The 20,860-nt window shown below is 40.2% G+C and overlaps 1 protein-coding gene across 1 annotated transcript in view; it reads left to right on the top strand.

Moving 5' to 3' along the window:
• Positions 1–20,077, top strand: part of TPCN2 (two pore segment channel 2) — a 31,965-nt gene extending 11,888 nt beyond the window's left edge. Inside the window, exons 11-25 of the mRNA XM_034065815.1 lie at positions 2,740–2,837; positions 3,163–3,244; positions 4,515–4,601; positions 5,589–5,708; positions 5,991–6,050; positions 6,137–6,265; positions 9,580–9,629; positions 11,239–11,338; positions 11,536–11,607; positions 14,014–14,087; positions 14,436–14,526; positions 14,649–14,731; positions 15,869–15,950; positions 16,853–16,938; positions 17,660–20,077. Of these exons, the coding sequence (XP_033921706.1) occupies positions 2,740–2,837; positions 3,163–3,244; positions 4,515–4,601; positions 5,589–5,708; positions 5,991–6,050; positions 6,137–6,265; positions 9,580–9,629; positions 11,239–11,338; positions 11,536–11,607; positions 14,014–14,087; positions 14,436–14,526; positions 14,649–14,731; positions 15,869–15,950; positions 16,853–16,938; positions 17,660–17,738 (1,293 nt within the window). The 3' untranslated portion in view covers positions 17,739–20,077. The remainder of the gene's footprint in view (positions 1–2,739; positions 2,838–3,162; positions 3,245–4,514; positions 4,602–5,588; positions 5,709–5,990; positions 6,051–6,136; positions 6,266–9,579; positions 9,630–11,238; positions 11,339–11,535; positions 11,608–14,013; positions 14,088–14,435; positions 14,527–14,648; positions 14,732–15,868; positions 15,951–16,852; positions 16,939–17,659) is intronic.
• The last annotated feature ends 783 nt before the right edge of the window (positions 20,078–20,860 follow it).

A 20,860-nucleotide genomic window follows, 5' to 3' on the forward strand; every position in this document is an offset into this window, starting at 1 on the left:
TGTAGCTTGATACCCCTTCAATGACAAAATTGCCTGCTTGTATACTTCCACATAGTTTGAATATTACAGGGGGGGAAATACCCCCAACTGTTATAAAATTGAACAAGGGCAAGTGAAAAAGGAACTTAAACTTGGCCTCTGGGAAGAAAACCTGCTGTTCTATTTAAATAGCTATTGTTGCAAACCCTAGCACTTATTTTCTTTGAGTAGCACAGCATTAGAAGCCTTCAGTAGAACAGAATTGCTGACTAAAACATCTTTGTGTTTGGTATTTTTCACTTCATCCTTACTATGGTGGGTGGACGTGATGTTAGAATGATTAGGGCAGTCTGCTGCTACTGAAACATGGACTTGAGTTGAGCCTTGTAGTTGACTTGTACCAGAGTAGTTACCAGGAGGCGTAGTAGATATTCTTGGTAGTATTCAGTATTAAGTAAAAGGAACCTGTGCTTACTGTCCATGCAATGCCAGTTATTTGTGTAATACTTTAATGTGATTCTGGAAGGTGCCTGATCATTCATGATTCTCCCCATTTTGTGCACTGTGAATCTTAAGTGTAGTGTAATGACCTCTTGACTCAGGTATTTATATTAGAGAAGTAGAAGCTGACAAAGCGTACTTCTACGTGTTGTTCAAGGAGTGTGCAATCTGTTGTGACAATTAAACTTATCACTGAAAGCTCTTTTTCCTTTACTAACAAGCTGTGCTGTGTGCTTCGTTGCATTGTGTACATGAGTTGTCTGTTTTCCAGCTGGGAGTGCAGTCTGGATTCCCTTAGCAGGAAATAGCGTAATTGCTTTTTTTTCTATACAAGATAGTGCAGTTGAACAGTCTGTGAGGAATTTTCATGAGTTGAGGCAAGAATATTTTGGAAAGCACGGACAAAGTAAGTCAAATGAAAGATCATTTCAGTTACTTCCAATAAAATGTACTTCATGCAGGAGGTTAAATTTGTGACTTTCCTGTTGTTCCAAATTGCTGTTCCAAAAAGAAGTAACTGACTGGATAGGTGGTGAAAGGAAGAGGTTGCATGGGTGCATCTGGAGATCTCCAGAACTGGGTTTATTTCCAGCAGTGAATACAGAACATCCAAGGCACATCACAGCTACTTAGCAGTTAACACACACAGTAGATTAGTAGAAGGAACACAGTGCTAGGCTAAGTATTAATGTTTATCACACTCATGGCACACAGCTGAATCTTTAGTCAGGCAGTCATCAGTGAAAAGGGGAGCTGTCGATCTCTTGCTCCTTGGAACAGGCAGAGTCTCTCTGCAGTGGTATCTTCAAAGTGTTTGAGAGTTTTCTTTAAGCTTTGTAACTTCCGTGGCGATTTTTTTTTTCCTCTTGAGTTCTTCAGCAGTTTCAATTCCACCTCTGTTTTTTACTTTCCTCTTGCATATTTTATAAAACTTCACAGCTCAGCAGCAATGTGTTTGGGAAAGCTGAGTCAGGGTAATGCTATGCAAAAACATTGGAGTCTGACAGCTAAACCTCTGGGCTGTAGGTTAAGGCTTTTTCCCTTTGTTCCAGTATGGGTATAGGTCTCTGTAGCTTGAGATGAACAGTGATTCCTCATTGTGTATGTTCCAGCTGGTCTTTTCTCATGTTTATAGTTTTGTTCAGATTTAGTGGCAGGGGAAACTGGTAGCTTTGACTTTGGGTATCATCTCCCTTTGTTTACATATGGTTTTATAGTTCCTTCATTACTTCTTTTCCCTTCTACTTATATATAGTCTTAGAGCTCCTTCTCCTTACCTAAATACTCTTATAGTTCGTTCAGTACTTCAGAGGAGTGGAGTTGAGGGATTGGGGGCAAAAGTGAAAGAATAGCTGCTTTGGTAGAGCTACAGACAGAATGTAATGCTTGTTGGATAGTGAGCCTAAGGGAATATTACAGAAAAAGAATTGCTTCCACCTTCTTATGGGAGAGGGGTGTTTAATACATACAAAGAGGAATTCCTGTAATCCTTTCTTCCTTCTTGGTTTCTTCCAAGAAAAATCTTGTGTCAGTTCTTTGCTTTCCCATGTGAGAGTATGCAATAATCTGACTCTTAATAAAGCAGTTAAGTTTGGAAGGGGGGGGAGGGGAGGGAAAGCAGCATGAAAAGCTATGGCTCTGGCTTTATTTTTGCTTGGCAAGAAGCTGGAGTTGGAGAACTGGCATGTCAATCCAGAATTAAAAATAAACCATGACCTGGATGTTTACTTGACCTCCAGAGACTTGTTTGCTTGCTTCCTTCCTTCTTTTACAGGGAGTTCTTGGGGTGAGCGAGGGCTAGGAAAGCCTTCTGTTCCAATCTAATCGTAAATCTAGGGGTTGTGCAAGAGGATCTGTATATTTTCTGACCATAAGACATAGCACTGCATGAGGAGCTGGGTAGCCCTGATCTTCCTTAAGTTCTTCTTAAGGATAGGAGTGGGCTTTGCCAATTTCGGCCCATGACTCTTCATGGTATTCCTTTTAAACTGTGAAGTGTCTGTCTGGTTGGATCTCATCTTTAGACAGCTAGATCTAGTGGGTGATAATGGGGACTTCAGCAGTGGGGTAAAAAAAATCCAGTAGTTTTCCTACCTGAAAAATTGCTCTAGTTGAACAGATATGGCTCTTTGTGAGGCTTGCAGTAGGTTCTGCCAAAGAGCTGGGCAAATAATTTACTGGTCTTACTTATATCATCTAGTTGGGTTTCCTTTAAACAAGTGTGAGTAAGTTGTCTCCCCTGGTGTTTTGACTGTCCAGAAATCAGTTCAGTCCTCCCTCTTCAGGAGGCGACTGGGAATCCGGGCCGCATTTGAAGTGCTTTCTTCCCTCAGAGAGACTCCTACTAATGCACAACAGTAAGTGAAAAATGTTGAAACAGTAGATTACCTAGAAGAAAAGAGCAGATTTTTTTTATCATCTTATTTATTATAATTATTGAATATCCTGTCTTGGAAAAATATCAATTTGCTTATCTCTTTTTTCTTCAACTGGATATTTGTAACACACTGTTTGGGACTGTTATGTGGTCTGTTTCCCTTTTATTTCTATGTCTAATTTTATCTGCTTTTCAAAAAAAAAAAGAAAAGAAAAAAGAGGCAGCAAGAATGCATTTGGAACAGCTGTTTTTGTCGTGAAGACGAGTTACCTGTTCCTTTGGCTATTCTATTTTATTTTCAACAGGTTGCACGTTGGCACTGGGGCCTTACTACAGGTGCTGCAGAAAGTTGAAATGGATTCTCGTTGCAAGCAAGCCATTGTGAGAGTAAGAACTTTGTTTTCTTAGTTGTAGAAACTGAAGTTTCCTTAATCACACCGTTTGATGTAGGAGCTTTCCGCTCAGTTTCATTAATACTAATTTAAGTGTGGACAGAACAAAACCAGTGTCCAGGCAGTGATTTCACTTGAAGTCTGCTGCTACTTTGATTGGTGTGATGAGGAATGCATTCACCTGTAGAGAGGTGTAGAGTAACAAAAACTCTTGTTTTGGCTAATTTTTTCATTTGCTTTACTTTCTAAGGGAGGCATTTCTCACTGTGCTCTAGAACTGCTGTCTATAGCAGCTTCCCTCTACTGTTTGAAAACATCTTTTTTTCACTGGATTTTAGCTGTGCTGTTCCCTCTGGGTATTAATACTTGTATCAGAGTACAGAGGGGGTGGGTTTGCTTAGCTGAAAACTTAATCAACATTGCAGTTCATGCCGTGATTTGCAGGGACAAGAGAAATTACTTAGTTCTATCAAGAGTTGCTAAGATTATTGGTGTGGTTTCACAAAGAGTATCTGAAAGTGATGTTGCTTTTTGAGAACAACATTGTGAGTCCTTTGAAGTCCTTATTGTAAAATCTCTGCCAAAAGGAGGTGGCAATTCCAGGCTGACAGTTACAGCATAAGCAGTTGTCTACCTCTAATGTGAAGGTTGGAAGAGGTACACATGTATTGTTTCTGATGATTGTTGACTGGGGTAGAGGATGCATAAACATAGTTGCATGAAAATAGTGCCCCTGCCCTGTAATTATCCTTAGTTGTCCATGGCATTAGTTACACAAATCCAGGTTTTAGTTTTCCTTCTTGTAGCTTGTGCATTTCTTCTATTTCTTTTATTGTTGTGTGTGCTACAGTTGTAGTTAGTATTTAGCATGCTGTGGAAGTGTTTATCATGTTAGTGTGTGAAATAACTCCATCCTTTCAGGCAGTAATTTCTGCAGAATAGTGATAATTGACATAGTATGTTAATTCTTTTGATCATAACATAATGGCAATACTAGATGACACTAAAAGTTCAAGTACATCAAAAGAGCATGCACCTTCTTAACCAGCATGTGATCCTGGAGAGGGAAAATAGAAATGGTGAGAAAAATCTCACCATGTGGCTGTTTTGTGTTAAAGCAAATCAGTATTGAAGCTCACTCTAATACCTGGTGTAGGTTTTATTACATCTCTATTCCTGGACTTTCAAGATAGTCTGAGAGTGTTGGCACTCTGAAGATGCATCTATTGCAGTTGTTGATTTGAATGTTTCTCTTTCACTTGAAGTCGCTCAAAACATGCTCCTGTGATGAGCTGTCAGCTGCCCAGTTTCAGAAGCTCTTTGAAGAACTAGACAAAGATGCCATTAAGCAAGTATGTATCTGACAATCATTTACAAAGTGTCATAAGTTGAGTATGGTCTTGCACAAAAATAAGTAATGGTATTCTACTATAAAGCATATAAGCAAACTTCACATCTTTTTGAACTTACTGATTTTTGAAGTTGCTCATGGATTGTTGTTATAGTCACAAGCAGCATTGCTTTGGGGGCTTTTACAGCTTTAGTTTGTGGTTGCCAGGTAGTGTTAAATGTACAAAAAGCATGGTTGTTCATGTTGGGAAGATTCGTTACAAGGAAATGGGGGATAGGATTTAGACCTTACGTCATAGACTTTCTGAAAAACATTGTGGAGAAATGAATAGCTCTTTAATAAATTTGTTTTTGTGAAATGTGAGGAATTTGTCATGACACTCCTATATTAAAGCAATGCATCTCTGCTATATATTAGTCTTTGCAGGGTAACACTCAAATATACTCGGGCAAAGTCTTTCCTCCAGTCTCTGATTGAAAAATGAAATGCGAGTTCTGTAAGTGTTCAGATGAAGATGCGCAGAACGCATTCTCCACCTGGGGAAAGAAAGAAAAAAATAATCAAACTTTTCAAGGGTCAGGAAGTGTTCTCTTCTCTGCTTGCATGTAACTAAGACTTCTGAATCTTTTAATGGAGATAAAATGTTGAGAAATAGGGTAGGAATTTTGCAATTAGTAGCTTGGTGTTCAGTTTAGATGCTTGGAGCGTTGGAGAGAGGTTGGATTATTTCCCTTCTTTGTCATTATCTTGTATTATACTATAACAGTCAACCCATTATTTAATCAGAAATGATCTCTTGCTGCTCATAGCCACAGCTTGAAAACATCTTCATACTAAAATGTCAAAATTAGCCTGTGGCTTTTAAGTTTTGCTTTGAAAATATCTGTTTCTTAAATCTGAGAGGAGATGTGTGTTTCCTGCATTGTAATTAATGTCACTAAAATACTTATGCTTTGTGCCTTAGCAAATGCTTTGTGTTCTTTTTCAGCATCCTCCCAGCCCGGAGTACCAATCCCAATTTATGCAGAAAATGCAGTTTGCCTTTGGCCATCCCTATTTTGGGTATCTGGGGAATGTTGTAGCCCTTGCAAACATTGTTTCTATCTGTGTAAGTAAAAAGGTGTCTAAGGGAGCGGAGTTGTTTGATTGTTAGTTTTTTCCCTGCTACAAACTTCAGTTGTTCTTTAGTCTAATACCACTTTTTTGTATCAAATGTCTATGTTTGGCATGCTTTAGTAATGCCAAGTCTAAGAAGAGAATACCTGCAGTTAAAAAATATACAAAAAATAGATATTAAAAAGATCTCTGCAAAACATGAAAAACTGTTCTTGTGTTTAAAAATCTACAGCAGTAAACCAGTGTATTCATAAGATATTTCTTGTTGGTTTAGGTGGTTTTGGTGATGGATGCAGATAAGCAGCCATCCAAAAGAGATGACTTCTTCCTGGGGGTAAGATGCAACATTTTCCTACAGTTAGCTCTGTTTCCTGTGGTGTCAGTAATTCTAATACTTATTTTTATTTTTTGGGGGTGAAGGCTATCAACTGCTTCTTTATCCTATACTATCTGCTGGAAATGTTGTTAAAAATCCTAGCAATGGGCTTAAAAAGATACTTGTCCTACCCAAGCAATAGATTTGATGGACTTCTGACTGTAATTTTGCTGGTAAGTTCTTTTTGACTTCTGTATTCCTGTATTTATTGACTAGGATGATTAGGAACTGCAAGAATTATGGGATTGCTTTTGCTTCAACTCTAATATGCTAAGCTAAGCATCATAAAATAGGGTTGTGGTTTGCTGTGGCTTGAACATTTGTTTCTCTTAGGGTCTCCTTTCTGGAGGTAGGATTTTCTTACATTCATGGAAAATGTGAGCTTTCCTATAAGCAGCCTTTTAAATGTTGTTTGAAAAAAATCAGCTCTTGGAGTAATTACATAAGGAATTCTGTTACATAGCTAAAAATCACCTTATTTTTTTACTTAAAAAACCCTGAATTCTTCTTTATAGAATCATAGAATCATAAACTAGTTAGGATTGGAAAGGACCTCAATATCATCTAGTTCCAACACCCCTGCCATGGGCAGGGACGCCTCACACGAAACCATGTCACCCAAGGTTCTGTCCAATCTGGCCTTGAATATTGCCAGGGATGGAACATTCACAATCTTCCTGGGCAACCCATTCCAGTACCTCACCACCCTAACAGTAAAGAATTTCTTCCTTATATCCAGTCTAAAACTCTGCTGTTTAAGTTTGAACCCGTTACCCCTTGTCCTATCACTGCAGTCCCTAATGAAAAGTCCCTCTCCAGCATCTTTATAAGCCTCCTTCAGATACTGGAAGGCTGCTCTGAGGTCTCCACGCAGCCTTCTCTTCTCCAGGCTGAACAGCCCCAACTTTCTCAGCCTGTCTTCATATGGGAGGTGCTCCAGTCCCCTGATCATCCTCATGGCCCTCCTCTGGACTTGTTCTAACAGTACCATGTCCTTTTTATGTTGAGGACACCAGAACTGCACACAATACTGCAAGTGAGGCCTCACGAGAGCAGATTAGAGGGTCAGGATTACCTCCTTTGACCTGCTGGTCACGCTCCTTTTGATGCAGCCCAGGATACGGTTGGCTTTCTGGGCTGTGAGTGCACACTGCTGGCTCATGTTCATTTTCTCACTGACTAACACCCCCAAGTCCTTCTCCACATGACTACCATGAATTTCCTTTTTGCCCAACCTGTAGCTGTGCCTGGGATTGCTCCCACCCAGGTGTCATGGTTAAACTTCATGAGGTTGGCATCAACCCACCTCACACGTGTGTCAAGGTCCCTCTGGATGGCATTCCTTCCCTCTAGCTTATCAACAGAACCACACAGCTTGGTGTCATCAGCAAACTTGCTGAGGGCGCACTCAATTCCATTGTCCGTGTCAGCGACAAAAATATTAAACAAGACTGGTCCCAGCACCAATCCCTGAGGGACACCACTCGTTACTGATCTCCAGCTGGACATTGAGCCATTGACCACAACTCTTTGCGTGCAGCCATCCAGCCAGTTCTTTATCCACCGAGTGGTCCACATATCAAATTGATTTAGAGACAAGGATGTCATGTGGGACAGTGTTGAACACTTTGCACAAGTCCAGCTAGATGACATCAACTGCTCCACCCCTGTCCATCACTTTTGTAGCCCCACCATAGAAGGCCACCAAATTGGTCAGGCAGGATTTCCCGCCAGTGTAGCCATGCTGGCTGTCACCAAGCACCTTGTTCTTTTTCATGTGCCCTAGCATGCCTTCCAGGGGAATCTGCTCCCAGATTTTGCCAGGCACAGAGGTGACACTGACTGGTCTGTAATTCTCCGGGTCATCCATTTTCCCCTTCTCGAAAATGGGGGTTATATTTCCCTTTTTCCAGTCGTTGGGAACCTCACCTGACTGCCACGATTTTTCAAATATGATAGCCAGTGGCTTAGCAACTTCATTCGCCAGCTCCTCAGGACCTATGGATGGATTTCATCAGGTCCCATGGACTTGTGTACATTCAGGTTCTTAAGATAGTCTCGAACCAGATCCTCTCCTACAGTGGGCCCGAGGTCTAGGTTTTCACAGTCCCTGCGTCTGCCTTCCAAGACTTGGGTGGTGCAGTCAGAGCCTTTGCCAGTGAAGACCAAGGCAAAGAAGTCATTCAGAACCTCAGCCTTCTCCAAGTCCTATGTAGCCAGTTCTCCCAAAAGTTTCTGGAGGGGGTCTACATTGTCCTTAGTCTGTTTTTTAGCCGCTACATACCTATAAAATCCCTTCCTGTTATCTTTAACATCCCTTGCCAAGTTTAGCTCCAATTGGGCCTTAGTTTTCCTAACTTGGTCCCTACATACCCTGACAACATCCCTGTATTCATCCCAGGCCACCTGTCCTTGCTTCCACCTTTTATAAGCCTCTTTTTCCTTGTGAATTTTCCTCAGCAGCTCCTTATCCATCCAAGGAGGTCTCCTGGCCCTCCTGCTGCACTTCCATCTAGTTGGGATGCAACACTCCTGAGCTTGTAGTAGGTGATCCTTGAATACCAACCAAGAGTCTTGGGCCCCCCTGCCCTCTAGGTCTATATCCCATGGAACCTTGCTAAGCAGGTTCCTGAAGAGCCCAAAGTCTGCTCTCTTGAAGTCCAGGGCAGTGAGCTTACAGCACGCTCTTCTCACTGTCTTGAGGACCTCAAATTCGACCATCTCATGATCACTGCATCCAAGACTTCCCTGGAGAGTCACATTTCCAACGAGCCCTTCCTTGTTGTTGAGCACGAGGTCAAGCAGGGCACCTCTCCTTGTCGGCTCCTTTGTTGCTTGCAGAAGGAAGTTGTCTTCCACAGTCGAGGACCCTCCTGGATTGCTTGTGCCAGGCCGTACCATCCCTCCAACAGATATCAGGGTGGTTGAAGTCCTCCATGAGAACAAGGGCCTGTGAGCGTGAGGCTTTTCCAATTTGTCTGTAGAGTTCTTCATCCACAGGTTCCTCTTGATCAGGCGGTCTGTAACATATCCCCACAGTAATGTGTCCCGTCACCGATTTCCCCTTAACCCTGACCCACAAACTTTCTGTTAACTGATCACCTGTCCCCAGACAGAGTTCCATACTCTCCAGCCTATCCCTAAGATAAAGGGCAACTCCCCCTCCCCTCCTACCGGGCCTGTCTTTTCTAAAAAGCCTATAACCCTCCATTCCAACACTCCAGTCAAAGGAGCCATCCCACCATGTGGCAAAGAAAGGGTGAATGTAATGCACTGTATATGCTTTTATGTGTCACTGTTGGATGATGTATGTGTGTTGTGTTAATTTGGTAAATACTTAGTCAAATACGACAATTTCAGTGCTTCGGCGTGGGTGAATTTAGTTGTTTAAAGCTCTTGAAGGTATTTCTTGTCAAGGAACTTATGCATCTTTTGAAACTCAGATTTACAAATTAAGGTTTTGCCTTTTTTTCTTCCCTAAATAAAGGTTTTGGAGGTTGCTACTTTTGCTCTCTATGGATTTCCTCATCCTGGTTGGTATGTAATCTCTGAACTGTTGCACTTTGTGCAGTGTCTGTGGTGGGTCAGGGTAATATGCACACAGGTCTATAAACACTCATGTCATGACACTATGATTGTCACTGCAGGCAGTAATTTACCAAACCTAGGAGAATTTCTCACTGTTGTAGTTGCTGGTGGCCATGCAATATGGATGAGTCAAAGAAAATTAGAAATTTTTAAAAAAGAAATTTAGAGTTCTGTTTAGTTATTCTGAGAAGGATGCATTTGTATTACTTGCAATCTGATGTAAAATAAAAGCGTTAGCAGACCTGTGCGTACTGAAGGTGCAGGAGTGGGAATTTGGTACAGCATACACAACTAGCTAACCTAGTATGTATGAGTATTGGATTGTCCATAAGATCAGTTATGACTTCCTGAACAGCTGGTGAAACTCCTTGAAGTCTGAGTTTTGTGCTGTAAAATTTAGAATAATTCCAATGGACTTCAACTGTTTATAATGCGATAACAAGGAGTTATATTTTGATTTCTCTTAAGTTCAGACAGTTCTTGGATACCTATCCTGTATTGTTTGTGTTAACACAAGCATAAAAATCATTATTTTGTCTCTTAAAACTTGAAAACTGCCACCACAATGAAAGAGGAAAGCAAAGGGCTTCTGGAAGATTTCCTGAATCTTGGGTATTAGCTGCTACCAGTCTAATGGCATTAACTATTAACCTAACTTTTGGTTGTTCGTATTTGGGTTTGATTTTTGCCCTTTGATTCTGTTGTAGACACCTGTTTGCTCTACAGTAGTATCTTGAAGCACCAGTACTACTTGTTAGTTTTTTGTGTCAGTGGCTGCCAACAGATAACAACCCAGATGAGTCATTCCAAGTCCTAATGCTGCTTATGATGTGTCTTGGTGGTAATTGCTTGGTCTGCAGGTTAACATCTTCAGGACAGGACTACTATGTGACTGTATTCTAGAATGTGTTCTATGTAATGTTGTCTTAAATAATTTCTTCCATTATTAGAGTTGAAGATACTAGTGCTACAAACCATGATTTAGCATCTATGTTATGAAGGACCTTTTCCATTAACATCTTCCATCCCCCCACCTTTCCAGCAAAGAAGCACCCAGCATGCCAATGTAAAAGTCTGTTAAAACTCAGGCTGACAGTTGAAGTGTCATATCCACATATCACCTGTGGAATATGAATATAGGGAAGAAGGCTGTCAAGACAGCCTTCTAATTGCTACTTCTAACTTCAGCCAAGCATATCCTGAAGGATTAATGTACATCTTTGTGCAAGGTCCTGAAGTATCTCACTATAGCAATATCTTTGTATTGCTTTGTTTTCTGAAAGGACCCCCTTTGGTCCCTGTCCCCCCAGCAGAAGGAAGGCCACTTACACAAGTATTTTAGTACAAGCATGCCCTTTAAAGAGCACTGTATGCGTATTTAAGAGCCCAGGCTAAATGGACCTCTTCATCGATTATAAAAGTTCACTGTAGCTGAGATTGCTGCTGAGTAAATTAACCAAAAGTTGTGGGGAGTTTAAAGTTACCTCCATGAGCAGATTTTACTGTGTCTTTCGGTCATGAGCTGTTTCTCTGACTTATTTTCTTCCATCTTTCCTAGGAGACCCGAGTTCATGGGCTTATTGTCCCTGTGGGATATGGTGCGATTGGCGAACATGTTAATTGTGTTCAGGTTCTTGCGGATTATTCCTAATATGAAGGTGTGTTTATCCCTCCGCACTTCTCACTTATTTGTGGGTCAAATTGTGAATGTGTTAAAACCTTTTGAAATAATATAACAATCTCTTGCACCTGAGTGGGATTATAACTTGGCTCTAACTACTGCTCCAGACTATTGCACATCACCTTGCAAACTTAGTTTTCCCTGTCTTGCATATGAAATTCTGTTTTGTTTTAGTTCATGGCTTTGGTTGTTACTACGTTGCTGGATCTGGTAAAAAACTTGAGAGCCTTTGCAGGAATTCTTGTGGTAAGTCATGGTACGAGGCTGTAATTTCCTTTCTTATAGTTAGCAGTGTAATAAGGGTATGTTATCACTAAAGCAAACAAAGTTCTTTGACAATCACCATGAATGGTCATACTGCACCATAACCAACCAGTTCTTCTCCCGGGCATGTCTTGCAAAGCCCCAACAAACTACTGTTTTGTTATGGGCTGCGCCCAGTTGACTGGGCCGCATCAAAAGAAGCATGACCAGCAAGACGAAGGAGGTGATCCTGCCCCTCTACTCTGCTCTTGCGAGACCTCACTTGGAGTATTGTGTTCAGTTCTGGTGTCCTCAATATAAAAAGGACATAGAACTGTTAGAACAAGTCCAGAGGAGGGCCACGAGGATGATCAGGGGACTGGAGCACCTCCCATATGAAGACAGGCTGGGAAAGTTGGAGCTGTTCAGCCTGGAGAAGAGAAGGCTGCATGGAGACCTCATAGCAGCCTTCCAGTATCTGAAGGGGGCCTACAGGGATGCTGGGGAGGGACTTTTCATTAGGGACTGCAGTGATAGGACAAGGGCTAACGGGTTGAAACTTAACGAGCAGAGTTTTAGACTGGATCTAAGGAAGAAATTCTTTACTGTTAGGGTGGTGAGGTACTGGAATGGGTTGCCCAGGGAGGTAGTGAATGCTCCATCCCTGTCAGTGTTCAAGACCAGGTTGGACGAAGCTTTGGGTGATACGGTTTAGTGTGAGGTGTCCCTGCCCATGGCAGGGGGGTTGGGACTAGATGAACTTAAGGTCCTTTCCAACCCTAACTGTGATTCTGTGATTCTATGACAGTGCCGCAATTATGAGTTTGTTTTAGGAGTGCCTTTAAAAAATAGATTGGAACTTCCTCAGAGTGCCTGCCTCAGGCTGGATACTCTAGTTTCAAGTAAAAGTTCATCCAGTGCAAAAAGTAGCCTAGTTTTCCTTACTCTGGCTTGATTATATTCTATTAAGTAGCAAAATGAGTTTAACATTCTTTTCTGTTGAGGAAGTCCGTAGATGACATGTTTGGACATGACTTTTAAAAGCCTCTGCCATCCTGTTTTTGGTGTAGCTGTGTAGAATACGTGTAGATGTGTGATTAAAGGATGGATCACAACATGTCCACTACAAAAATCCTCCATTTCCCAACTCTTAAGTTTCTGGCTTTGCAACGATGTCTTCCTGGTAGAGCAAAGAAGTGCCTGGGTAGTTTTTCTGTTGCTTGTAGGGTTTTTTAGGATATCTTAATTTGAGGTAATGGTTAGAGACCAAGGATTTGCCTTGTGTTAGTATTGTCTAAAAAGTTGTTCTAGTCTGTATATTTAACATGCAGTTTACCCAGATTGGCTGGTTTTGTCACTAGTAATTTCTGCTTTTTTTTGTAGGGGAGGGGCCTTAAATTGCATTCTAGAAAGATGGCAGGAACCTGTAGTAATAGGCTTGATTTTATTTTTAGGAAATATGCATGTTTCAGTGAGGTGTTCCTATCCATATATGTAAGGCACAATGTTTATGAAGTAGTTTAATTGTCTGCTTCTAATTATCCTTAGTGCTGGGAGTGTGAATTGTAGTTTTGCGTCAATCATGAGGCAAATCTGCCATTTCCATTAATTTAAAGTAAAATTGCTTTTACTTGAGGCTATGTGGAGGCTGTCACTGAGCTTATACTAAAGTCTGACTCCATTACCTGGTGATTCAAAGCATCTTTCATAAGGTTAGCCTGAAACATGTGCTGAGAAAGTCACTGATTAGCTAGTTTCTCAAGCAGTGAGTGTGTTAATTTTTTTTTTTTTTTTTTTTTTCAAAGAATAAAATTACCTTTATTATTGCCAAGCCAGGTACCCCATCTTCTGGCAGGCTGTGGAATATCAGCTTCAAAGTGCTGTGGTTCATAGGTCAGGGCTGTTCCTGTTCTGCTGTGCCCAGACTTCCCCCCTGGGTCTTTTTTGTAGCAAATTACAGAAATGTATTAAAGAAGTTGCTGATGTAAATTTAAATAGTTAGTTTTGTTCTTGGTTAAGTTTGGTTGAAGCTTATTTTCACTAAATCTAGCAGGAAGCTCCTCAGATATTTAGATTAGTCCTTAGGAATGCAGGTACTGGTTTTATTTTAAGTCATTATTCTGCAGTGTTAAAGGCTAAATATCATCGTTCTGAGACACAGGAAATTAAAATAGATGGTAAAGTAAATTGATCTAATGTGTTTTAACAACTGAAAGTTAAATAGGATATTAAAAACAAGAACAAACAGTTCAATACAGACATTGAGAAGTGTTTTAACTTCAATAGCTTCAGGTATTGTTTGTTCATGAAGTTCCTTGGACTGTGGTGTTCATGTGAATTCCATATTAATTGCATTGTTACTTAGTGATAGAAATACTCAAATCTAATATCTACTTATATTTCTTCCAGGTGGTTTTCTATGCATTTGCTATATCTGGCATAATGCTATTTAAAGATGCTATTGTTCCCTTTGGAAATATCAGGTAACATCACCACTCTGTTTTTTTTCAGCAGCATCTGCAGCTCAGTATCTCTTGAGTTGTTGCTTGTGGTTGGTTTTTTTTGGTTTTTAGCTTGGAGTCACTCTTCTTTTAATGTTGAATTATATAGACTTTTCAGCTGTTACTCCTTCTGTTTCTTCTTGCTGTATTGGAATTACAGGAATTCTTATCTATAGCTTGAAATTTTACCCTTTTGTAGCTTAAATACTTGAACTATTTCCCTTGATTTCTCCCCATATAGAGATTTCTATAAGGCACCAAGAAGAATTTTGTTTTTAAGGTGTAATACATAGAAAGCTATGCTCACATCATCCTGTAATTCTCTTACAGTGCTATCAATACAACATATGATAATGGAACTCTACAGTGTGGGACCTATGAACAGTTGGAATATTGGCCAAACAACTTTGATGACTTTGCTGTGAGTCTGACCACCAATGGAATCTGTCCCTTTTTCCCTCTCTGCTTATCCCTTCCCCTCATGTTCTGAGTGTAAGGTGTGTAATATAGCCACTGAACTCCTGCTTTACTTGGGTTATTTAGGCAGCAGTGGTGACCCTCTGGGATGTGATGGTGGTGAACAACTGGCAAGTGTTTCTGGAAGCATTTTCAAGATACTCAAGTCCGTAAGTAGCAGTAATGGTACTAAAGAAGTCCTGTATAAATCTATAAATTCAGTTACTTATAAAGTAACTGAACAAGTATTATACACATAGCACAGTTCCTACAATCTGTGAAGAGGGGTGCTGCTTACCTTTCTTTTGTGTCAGTTCAGGTATACAGGAAATTAAGTTAATACTCGATGATCTTTCAAGGTCCCTTCCAACCCTTGGGATTCTGTGATTCTGTACTGTTCTTTGAGTAACTTGATGTTTGGTCTGGTACTTGTTGGATGCCATGAAATGCTTTGTCATGTGTAGAAGGGATTGGAAACTTGTTTGGGAGTCATCTTGTTCCAAAAAATGGAAGTGGATGACTTAAGTGGGTTATAAACTTGCAATGTGTTGGATGGGTGGTGCTCTCTGTAGAGTCAATCTCACAGAAGTGAGATATTAGCAAATCACTGTAATTCATTTTGGGCTGATACTGTATTTCCCTGTGGATGAGCAATCTTTTGTAGAGTTAAGACCTTGGACATGTATTTAATTTGTATTTATTTCATGGGAACGTTTGAAAGGACTGGCTAGTCTCTGAGTTGAGCTGTTCCAGTGGTCCTTTGCTGGTTAACCCAACATGTAGTGAAGTTGTGGAGTGCTCATTTACATCTTGTGTGTGATAAATGGTTAAACATGGTCTGGTGAACACTGCACAGGTTGTGAAAGAGAAATCCATTGGGATCTGCAGTTAGTGGAGGCTACCTCTAGGTCAAGAAATCTCTGAACTGCAAATGGCTGGAGACTGGGAGAGCACGTAGGGGGTAGCATCTTAGGTGTTTGACCATGATTTTACACTCTTTCCTGCACTTCTGCTTTGACCACTCTCGGAGGATACTAGCCTAGATGGATCTTTTGCTGTGATCCAGTACAATTTCTACTAGAGCTGCTTTTCTGTCCCTTCAGACTTTAGTTAGGTAAGTTAAATGGGGGGAGTGAGTCTCTTTGGCTAACTTAATGAAAGGCCAAGACTTTTTATTCTTCTGTCCCAGACTTCTGTATACATTAAGATTCATTATACATTATATTTCAAGGAAAAATGTGTTTTCATGGCTCTGTTTGGTTGCTTTCAGGCTGAGGTTGTTTACTGCCTACTTTACTTTATTTCAGGTGGGCAAAAATATATTTTGTAGCCTGGTGGCTGATCTCTTCTGTCATCTGGGTTAATCTCTTTGTAGCTTTACTTCTAGAGGTAAGGAAATGTGTTTATTTGGTATTAGATACTAAAGACAGGTTCTGATTTGTGTGGGGAACAAAAATAACCCAGACAACTTTTTGGGAAAGTACCTGTAGAGGGCACTTCACCGCACCTTAAAACCTATGCACATTTCTTTTGAAGATGCTCTTGTCTGCATTGACAAATAAAATTTACTACTGTAGGCAGAGTGGCAAATATTTAAGACAGAAACTTAGTAATGAGTCTCATGTGAAGCCTTAGTCTTGCCCATGAGTGTTTCAGAAAGGACTTTCAGTTCTAGCTGGAAGCTAACCCCATGAAGTCTTCTATCTGCTTGCTTCTGCAGGGTTGTGGCCTAAGTTTGCTGTAATAACCAAGAAGCAGCATTCTGTAGTAGGAGAGTAGGATGTCACTGGTTTTCTCCTTTTTTTTTGCCTCAGCTATCTGTCTGCTCCCTAGGTGTTGATTTGATAGAGTAGTTCAAAGTCGATAAGGGAACATGACAAAACTAGAACCTGAGTTTAAGTTGTGATGTCTGGATTTGGGAAAATGTTTATATATGGTCGGGTTTTTATAAGAGGAAAAAATTCCAGGCAGGTGAACTCATGTGAGTAGCTCACACAGTTTTCCTGGGGAGGCAGTCCTTGCAAGGAGTAGAAGGCAGCAGGGCTGTTTTTGCTCTGCTGTTCTTCCAATGTGTGAAGAGAAAGTGATCTCATTCTTGAACAAGAGGCTTTACTATAGCAGCCAAAAAATATGCCCGAATAAATCACTGCTCCAACACTCTGCATTTACAGTCAAACTTCACCCTGTCCTAAGCCTTACCCACAAACATACTGACCTGATAGAATCTCTGTTCTGATGTCATCAGAAGTAGCCTTTATTTTTTTTTCCCCCCCATTCCTTTTACACTTCAGAACTTTATTCACAAGTGGGACCGTCGCTGTCATCGAGAGCCTCTTTCAGACATTGAATACCAGAGGACAGTTGATCTCATGTTCAGGTGAGTTGACATGGGCTTGATAATCAGTCTAGTGTTTGATGTTCATCTGTTTTAAAGAGAATGGGCTGGCTTCAAGAGGTTAAAAGGCTTGTCTTCTACTTCCTCCCTCTGAAGCAAACTGTGTCATCTGTTAGTTTTGAAAAGTACATTAAGTACTTTAGCCTGGCTTCAACTGATTTGGTCACCTAACCTTCATATGGTTTTTGAGCATAGCATGTTGGGAGAAGAGGTATGGGGAGGGGGGAGAATAGGACACAGATTGTGCTGGGAGGAAGAAGAAAAGGGAAGATGAGCAAGATGATGCACATTGTTGGCTTATTAAGAAATTGTGGGTGGTGAGTTGATACTTGATGATCATGCATAACTGAAACTTCTGGTGCACATTGGATTTTCAATAGTAGCATTGGGAACATGTTCTCATTTGGGAGTTTCTTCAGGAAAACACATCTCCTGACCTTCAGTTGTATTGTACTGTGTGCAGGAAATTGCTTCCCTGCTTCTTATGGGAAAACAGCTGCTGGTTTCCATGACACATCTGTGAAGGATGGATCACAAAGGAAAGATGCAAGGAGATGCATCTTTAGGGAACATCAACTTACTGTAACTTTAATTCCTTGTTTCATTCTTGAAACAAGCCCATGTTACACCTCACTGTGTGCATTGCAAAAATAAATGCTGAGAAGTTTGCTTGCTGCCCCTAACAACTCATGTTTTCTTGCAGAGATGTTTTGGAAGAACCTACAGAGGAAGAGCTGATGGAAAAACTGCACCAGCATCCACACCTGCAGTTGTGTAGGTGACTGCTGGAAAGGACTGACTTAATTAGACCTCTGTTTTCTTGAGGTTGTCAGCTGGAAGAAACTGTATGGATTTTCTGGGAGGTGCTGTTAGGAGAGAGGCTTGTAGGACAGCATGTGAGGTTTGGCTTGTCAATTCACTGCAGAAAGAGGGTTTTATTTCTGGTTCATCTCTTTCTTTTTTCTTTTTTCATTTTTTTTTTAATGTGAAAAAACTGAATCTTGCTGATTGGATTTGATTTTAAGTTGCGATTTTAGCAGAGTTTTGCAGCTGTTATTTTTATAAACTGCTGATATCTGAACATTTTATTTTTTATTTAAGGAAGAAGGGAAAGTGTGTTTAAAATGACTATGCACTTTAAAACATGAACTTTATAACCACTGAGTCTGCTACTTCTTTCATCACAAGAAAATGGAACTGCCTTTTCTGGTAGGCCTGCACGGCAAAGACTATACTCTGCAGTTCAGGAATGGATTAAGCAGGACCAGAACAAAATCCGTAAGCTTTTTGCAGTGAGAGTTGAAACACTATTTTTATTGAAATGAGACACCAGCATATCTTACCACCTCCTGAAAATCTATTAATCATGTCAGAACACAATCTCTTTGTTTTTGATCAAGGGTTGCATCATGCTGGTAACTTTGTGAGCAGTTAGAACTTCAAACAAATCAATTGCACTTGTGGTTTTCGGTGTGGTAAAATAGAGCTCTCCTTTAGAGTAAGTATTCTCATGTTGCTTTTTAGTGAACCTTTTCCTTCTACTTTCTCCCAAGTCCTGTTCTACACTGTCTTATATTCTGTGAAAAAGCTGAGGGGAATGAACTTTGGCTGGAATGTAGCACTGTGAGTCTCTTGCTTCAGGGTTGGGGGGAGAAGAAGAAGGGTAGAAAAAAATGTTGAATGGAATAATCAAAGTGCTTAGCAGTTCAAATTTTCCTATGTGTCTGTGGGAATTGAAAGGGCTCAACCACTGTTGCAAGATCACATTCTTTTCTGGCTTAATGAATGACATGCTGAATTCCACTCACTTTCACTTGGGTAATGCTTTTTAGGTAAAGAACATTGTCAACAAATCTAAAGTGGAGAATGAACAGTAAGCCATGGCCATTTCCTCTAAAAAAGGTGTGGGTGCCTGAATCTTTGTCCCATAAGTAGTAAATCACTATGAAGAATAGAATCAATCTGAACTACAGTTTCTGTGTGTAAAAATGAAACTACACTTTGGGGTACTGCCTTCTCGTTAAGATGCTGATCACCAAAATTGACGTTTCTTGTGATGTTCTCAGCATTGATAAAAGCACAGACACTTTTCCTCCTCTTCATCCTACCATCTTTTCCTTTTTTCCTGCATAAGGGAGAGAAAATGCTTGGTATGCTGGTGCATTTGATCTCAAAACCATAGCTTTGTGTTGTTGTCTCACTGTTTAGAAGTTGCATAGTGATTCTTGTCTCCTGTATCTTCAGCTTCTATTTGCATTATGCTGCGGAACAAAATGTGTTGCAGCTTGCATGTATGTAGCAATCTGAATGGAGCTGTGTGCTACTCCTGCAGTCTTTCTTTACTCTTGTAAGCTTGCCCTTAAGCCATCCTCTTGTATATGTTTGGTCTCTTGTTTCTGTACCAGAACAATCCACCCACTAACTCACTTGCACTGGTTTCTGAGGTGTTACCATGCTTATTTTCAGCCATGCACTTGCAACACACATTGTTGCAAGTAGATAGAAGCATTGATCCACATTTTCTTTTTGCTAGATTTGAGTTTTTGTTCCGTGTAGCTTTACATCAAGATGGTTTCTGTGCCTAGGATGATGTCATCACTGCCAGCAATTAATTGGCACTTACTAGCAGAGGTTAAATAGTCTATTTTACCTTTCTACTAAGAAATACTATTTTTAATGTCCATTTTTCTAAATACTTGAAGTAGCTTTGCCTTGCCAAAAAGGATGTGGCCAGTTCTTATTAGCTTGCAAGCTTAATTGTTTTTGTTTATTAAGATTGTTTGGGTTTTTGTGTTTATTTTGGGATTTTTTTTATTATTTTTTTTATCATTACATTCCACTGCAGTCTACCAAAGCAGTGCAAATCAGTGTGGGATTATCTTAAACATCACAAATGTCTTCATTATGCAGCCTTTCCATCTGGACAAATGTAAAGAAGACTTTCTGAATGGAATTGTCTTAGTCTTGTTCTTGTTTCACGTTTAATTGCCTGAAAGTATAACTAAAATTTAACACAGAATTGTGGTACCTGATGTCACTTGAACTGGAAGATGTAAATGACCACAGGTCTTATGCAATAATTGTATAAATCATGAAAATGAATGTATGTAACTGGGTGAACTTTGAGGTTTGCATTATTATTAAACAAAAAAGTTCCTTCATAAAATATGAAAATAACTGGGGTGTTGAAATGATTCTTGTGGTTTGGTTTTGCTTTTCCCCTTGTGACTGATTTCTGCTGTGCTCAGCATCTGTGGTCCCCTTACCTTTACTAGTTGAAAGGCTGGGGCCATGAAAGAAGTTAAATACAAGTGGGATACAACTCCCTGGTTTCAAAATGTAGGACCTCAAGTGTGCTGGTGTTAGTCTCCAGTTCTAGGAACACATAGCAGCATCTGTAGGTACTTGATATGCTTAAGTAAGGTGAAACTTTGGTAGAACTGAGCATTCAGAGTGTTGAACAGCTTAATTTTTCATTTGTGTTTCAGTCTTTGCATCTGCAAACTAGGTATTCCTTCATCAATTTTTGTTCCTGAACAGATCAGTGCAATAAGCATTCTCATAGCATTTCAAATGGGGCAGATTTTGCACAGAGTTCAACAGGGTTCATGGCGTTCTTTTGAAACTGGTTCTGGTTTAGAAGATTTTACTTTACTTATTTATTTAAGAACAGAACAAAAACAATTCTAGATCAAGCTAAAGGCTGAAACTTGCTGTTGTCTCTGACAATGGCTATTGCGGATGCTTAGGTGAAGCATGTGAAAGCGAAAGCATTTACATTACAAAATCAGGCTTCTGAAGGGGGTCTTAATCACCAGACTGTTGACTAACTTGAGTCCTCAGGTTTTTCCTTCCTGATTTGCTATGGGTATGTATTACTTCAAGATTTAAGAGTGGAAGGAGA

The sequence above is a fragment of the Melopsittacus undulatus genome, chromosome 8, assembly GCF_012275295.1.
Source record: "Melopsittacus undulatus isolate bMelUnd1 chromosome 8, bMelUnd1.mat.Z, whole genome shotgun sequence".
Lineage (NCBI taxonomy): Eukaryota > Metazoa > Chordata > Aves > Psittaciformes > Psittaculidae > Melopsittacus > Melopsittacus undulatus.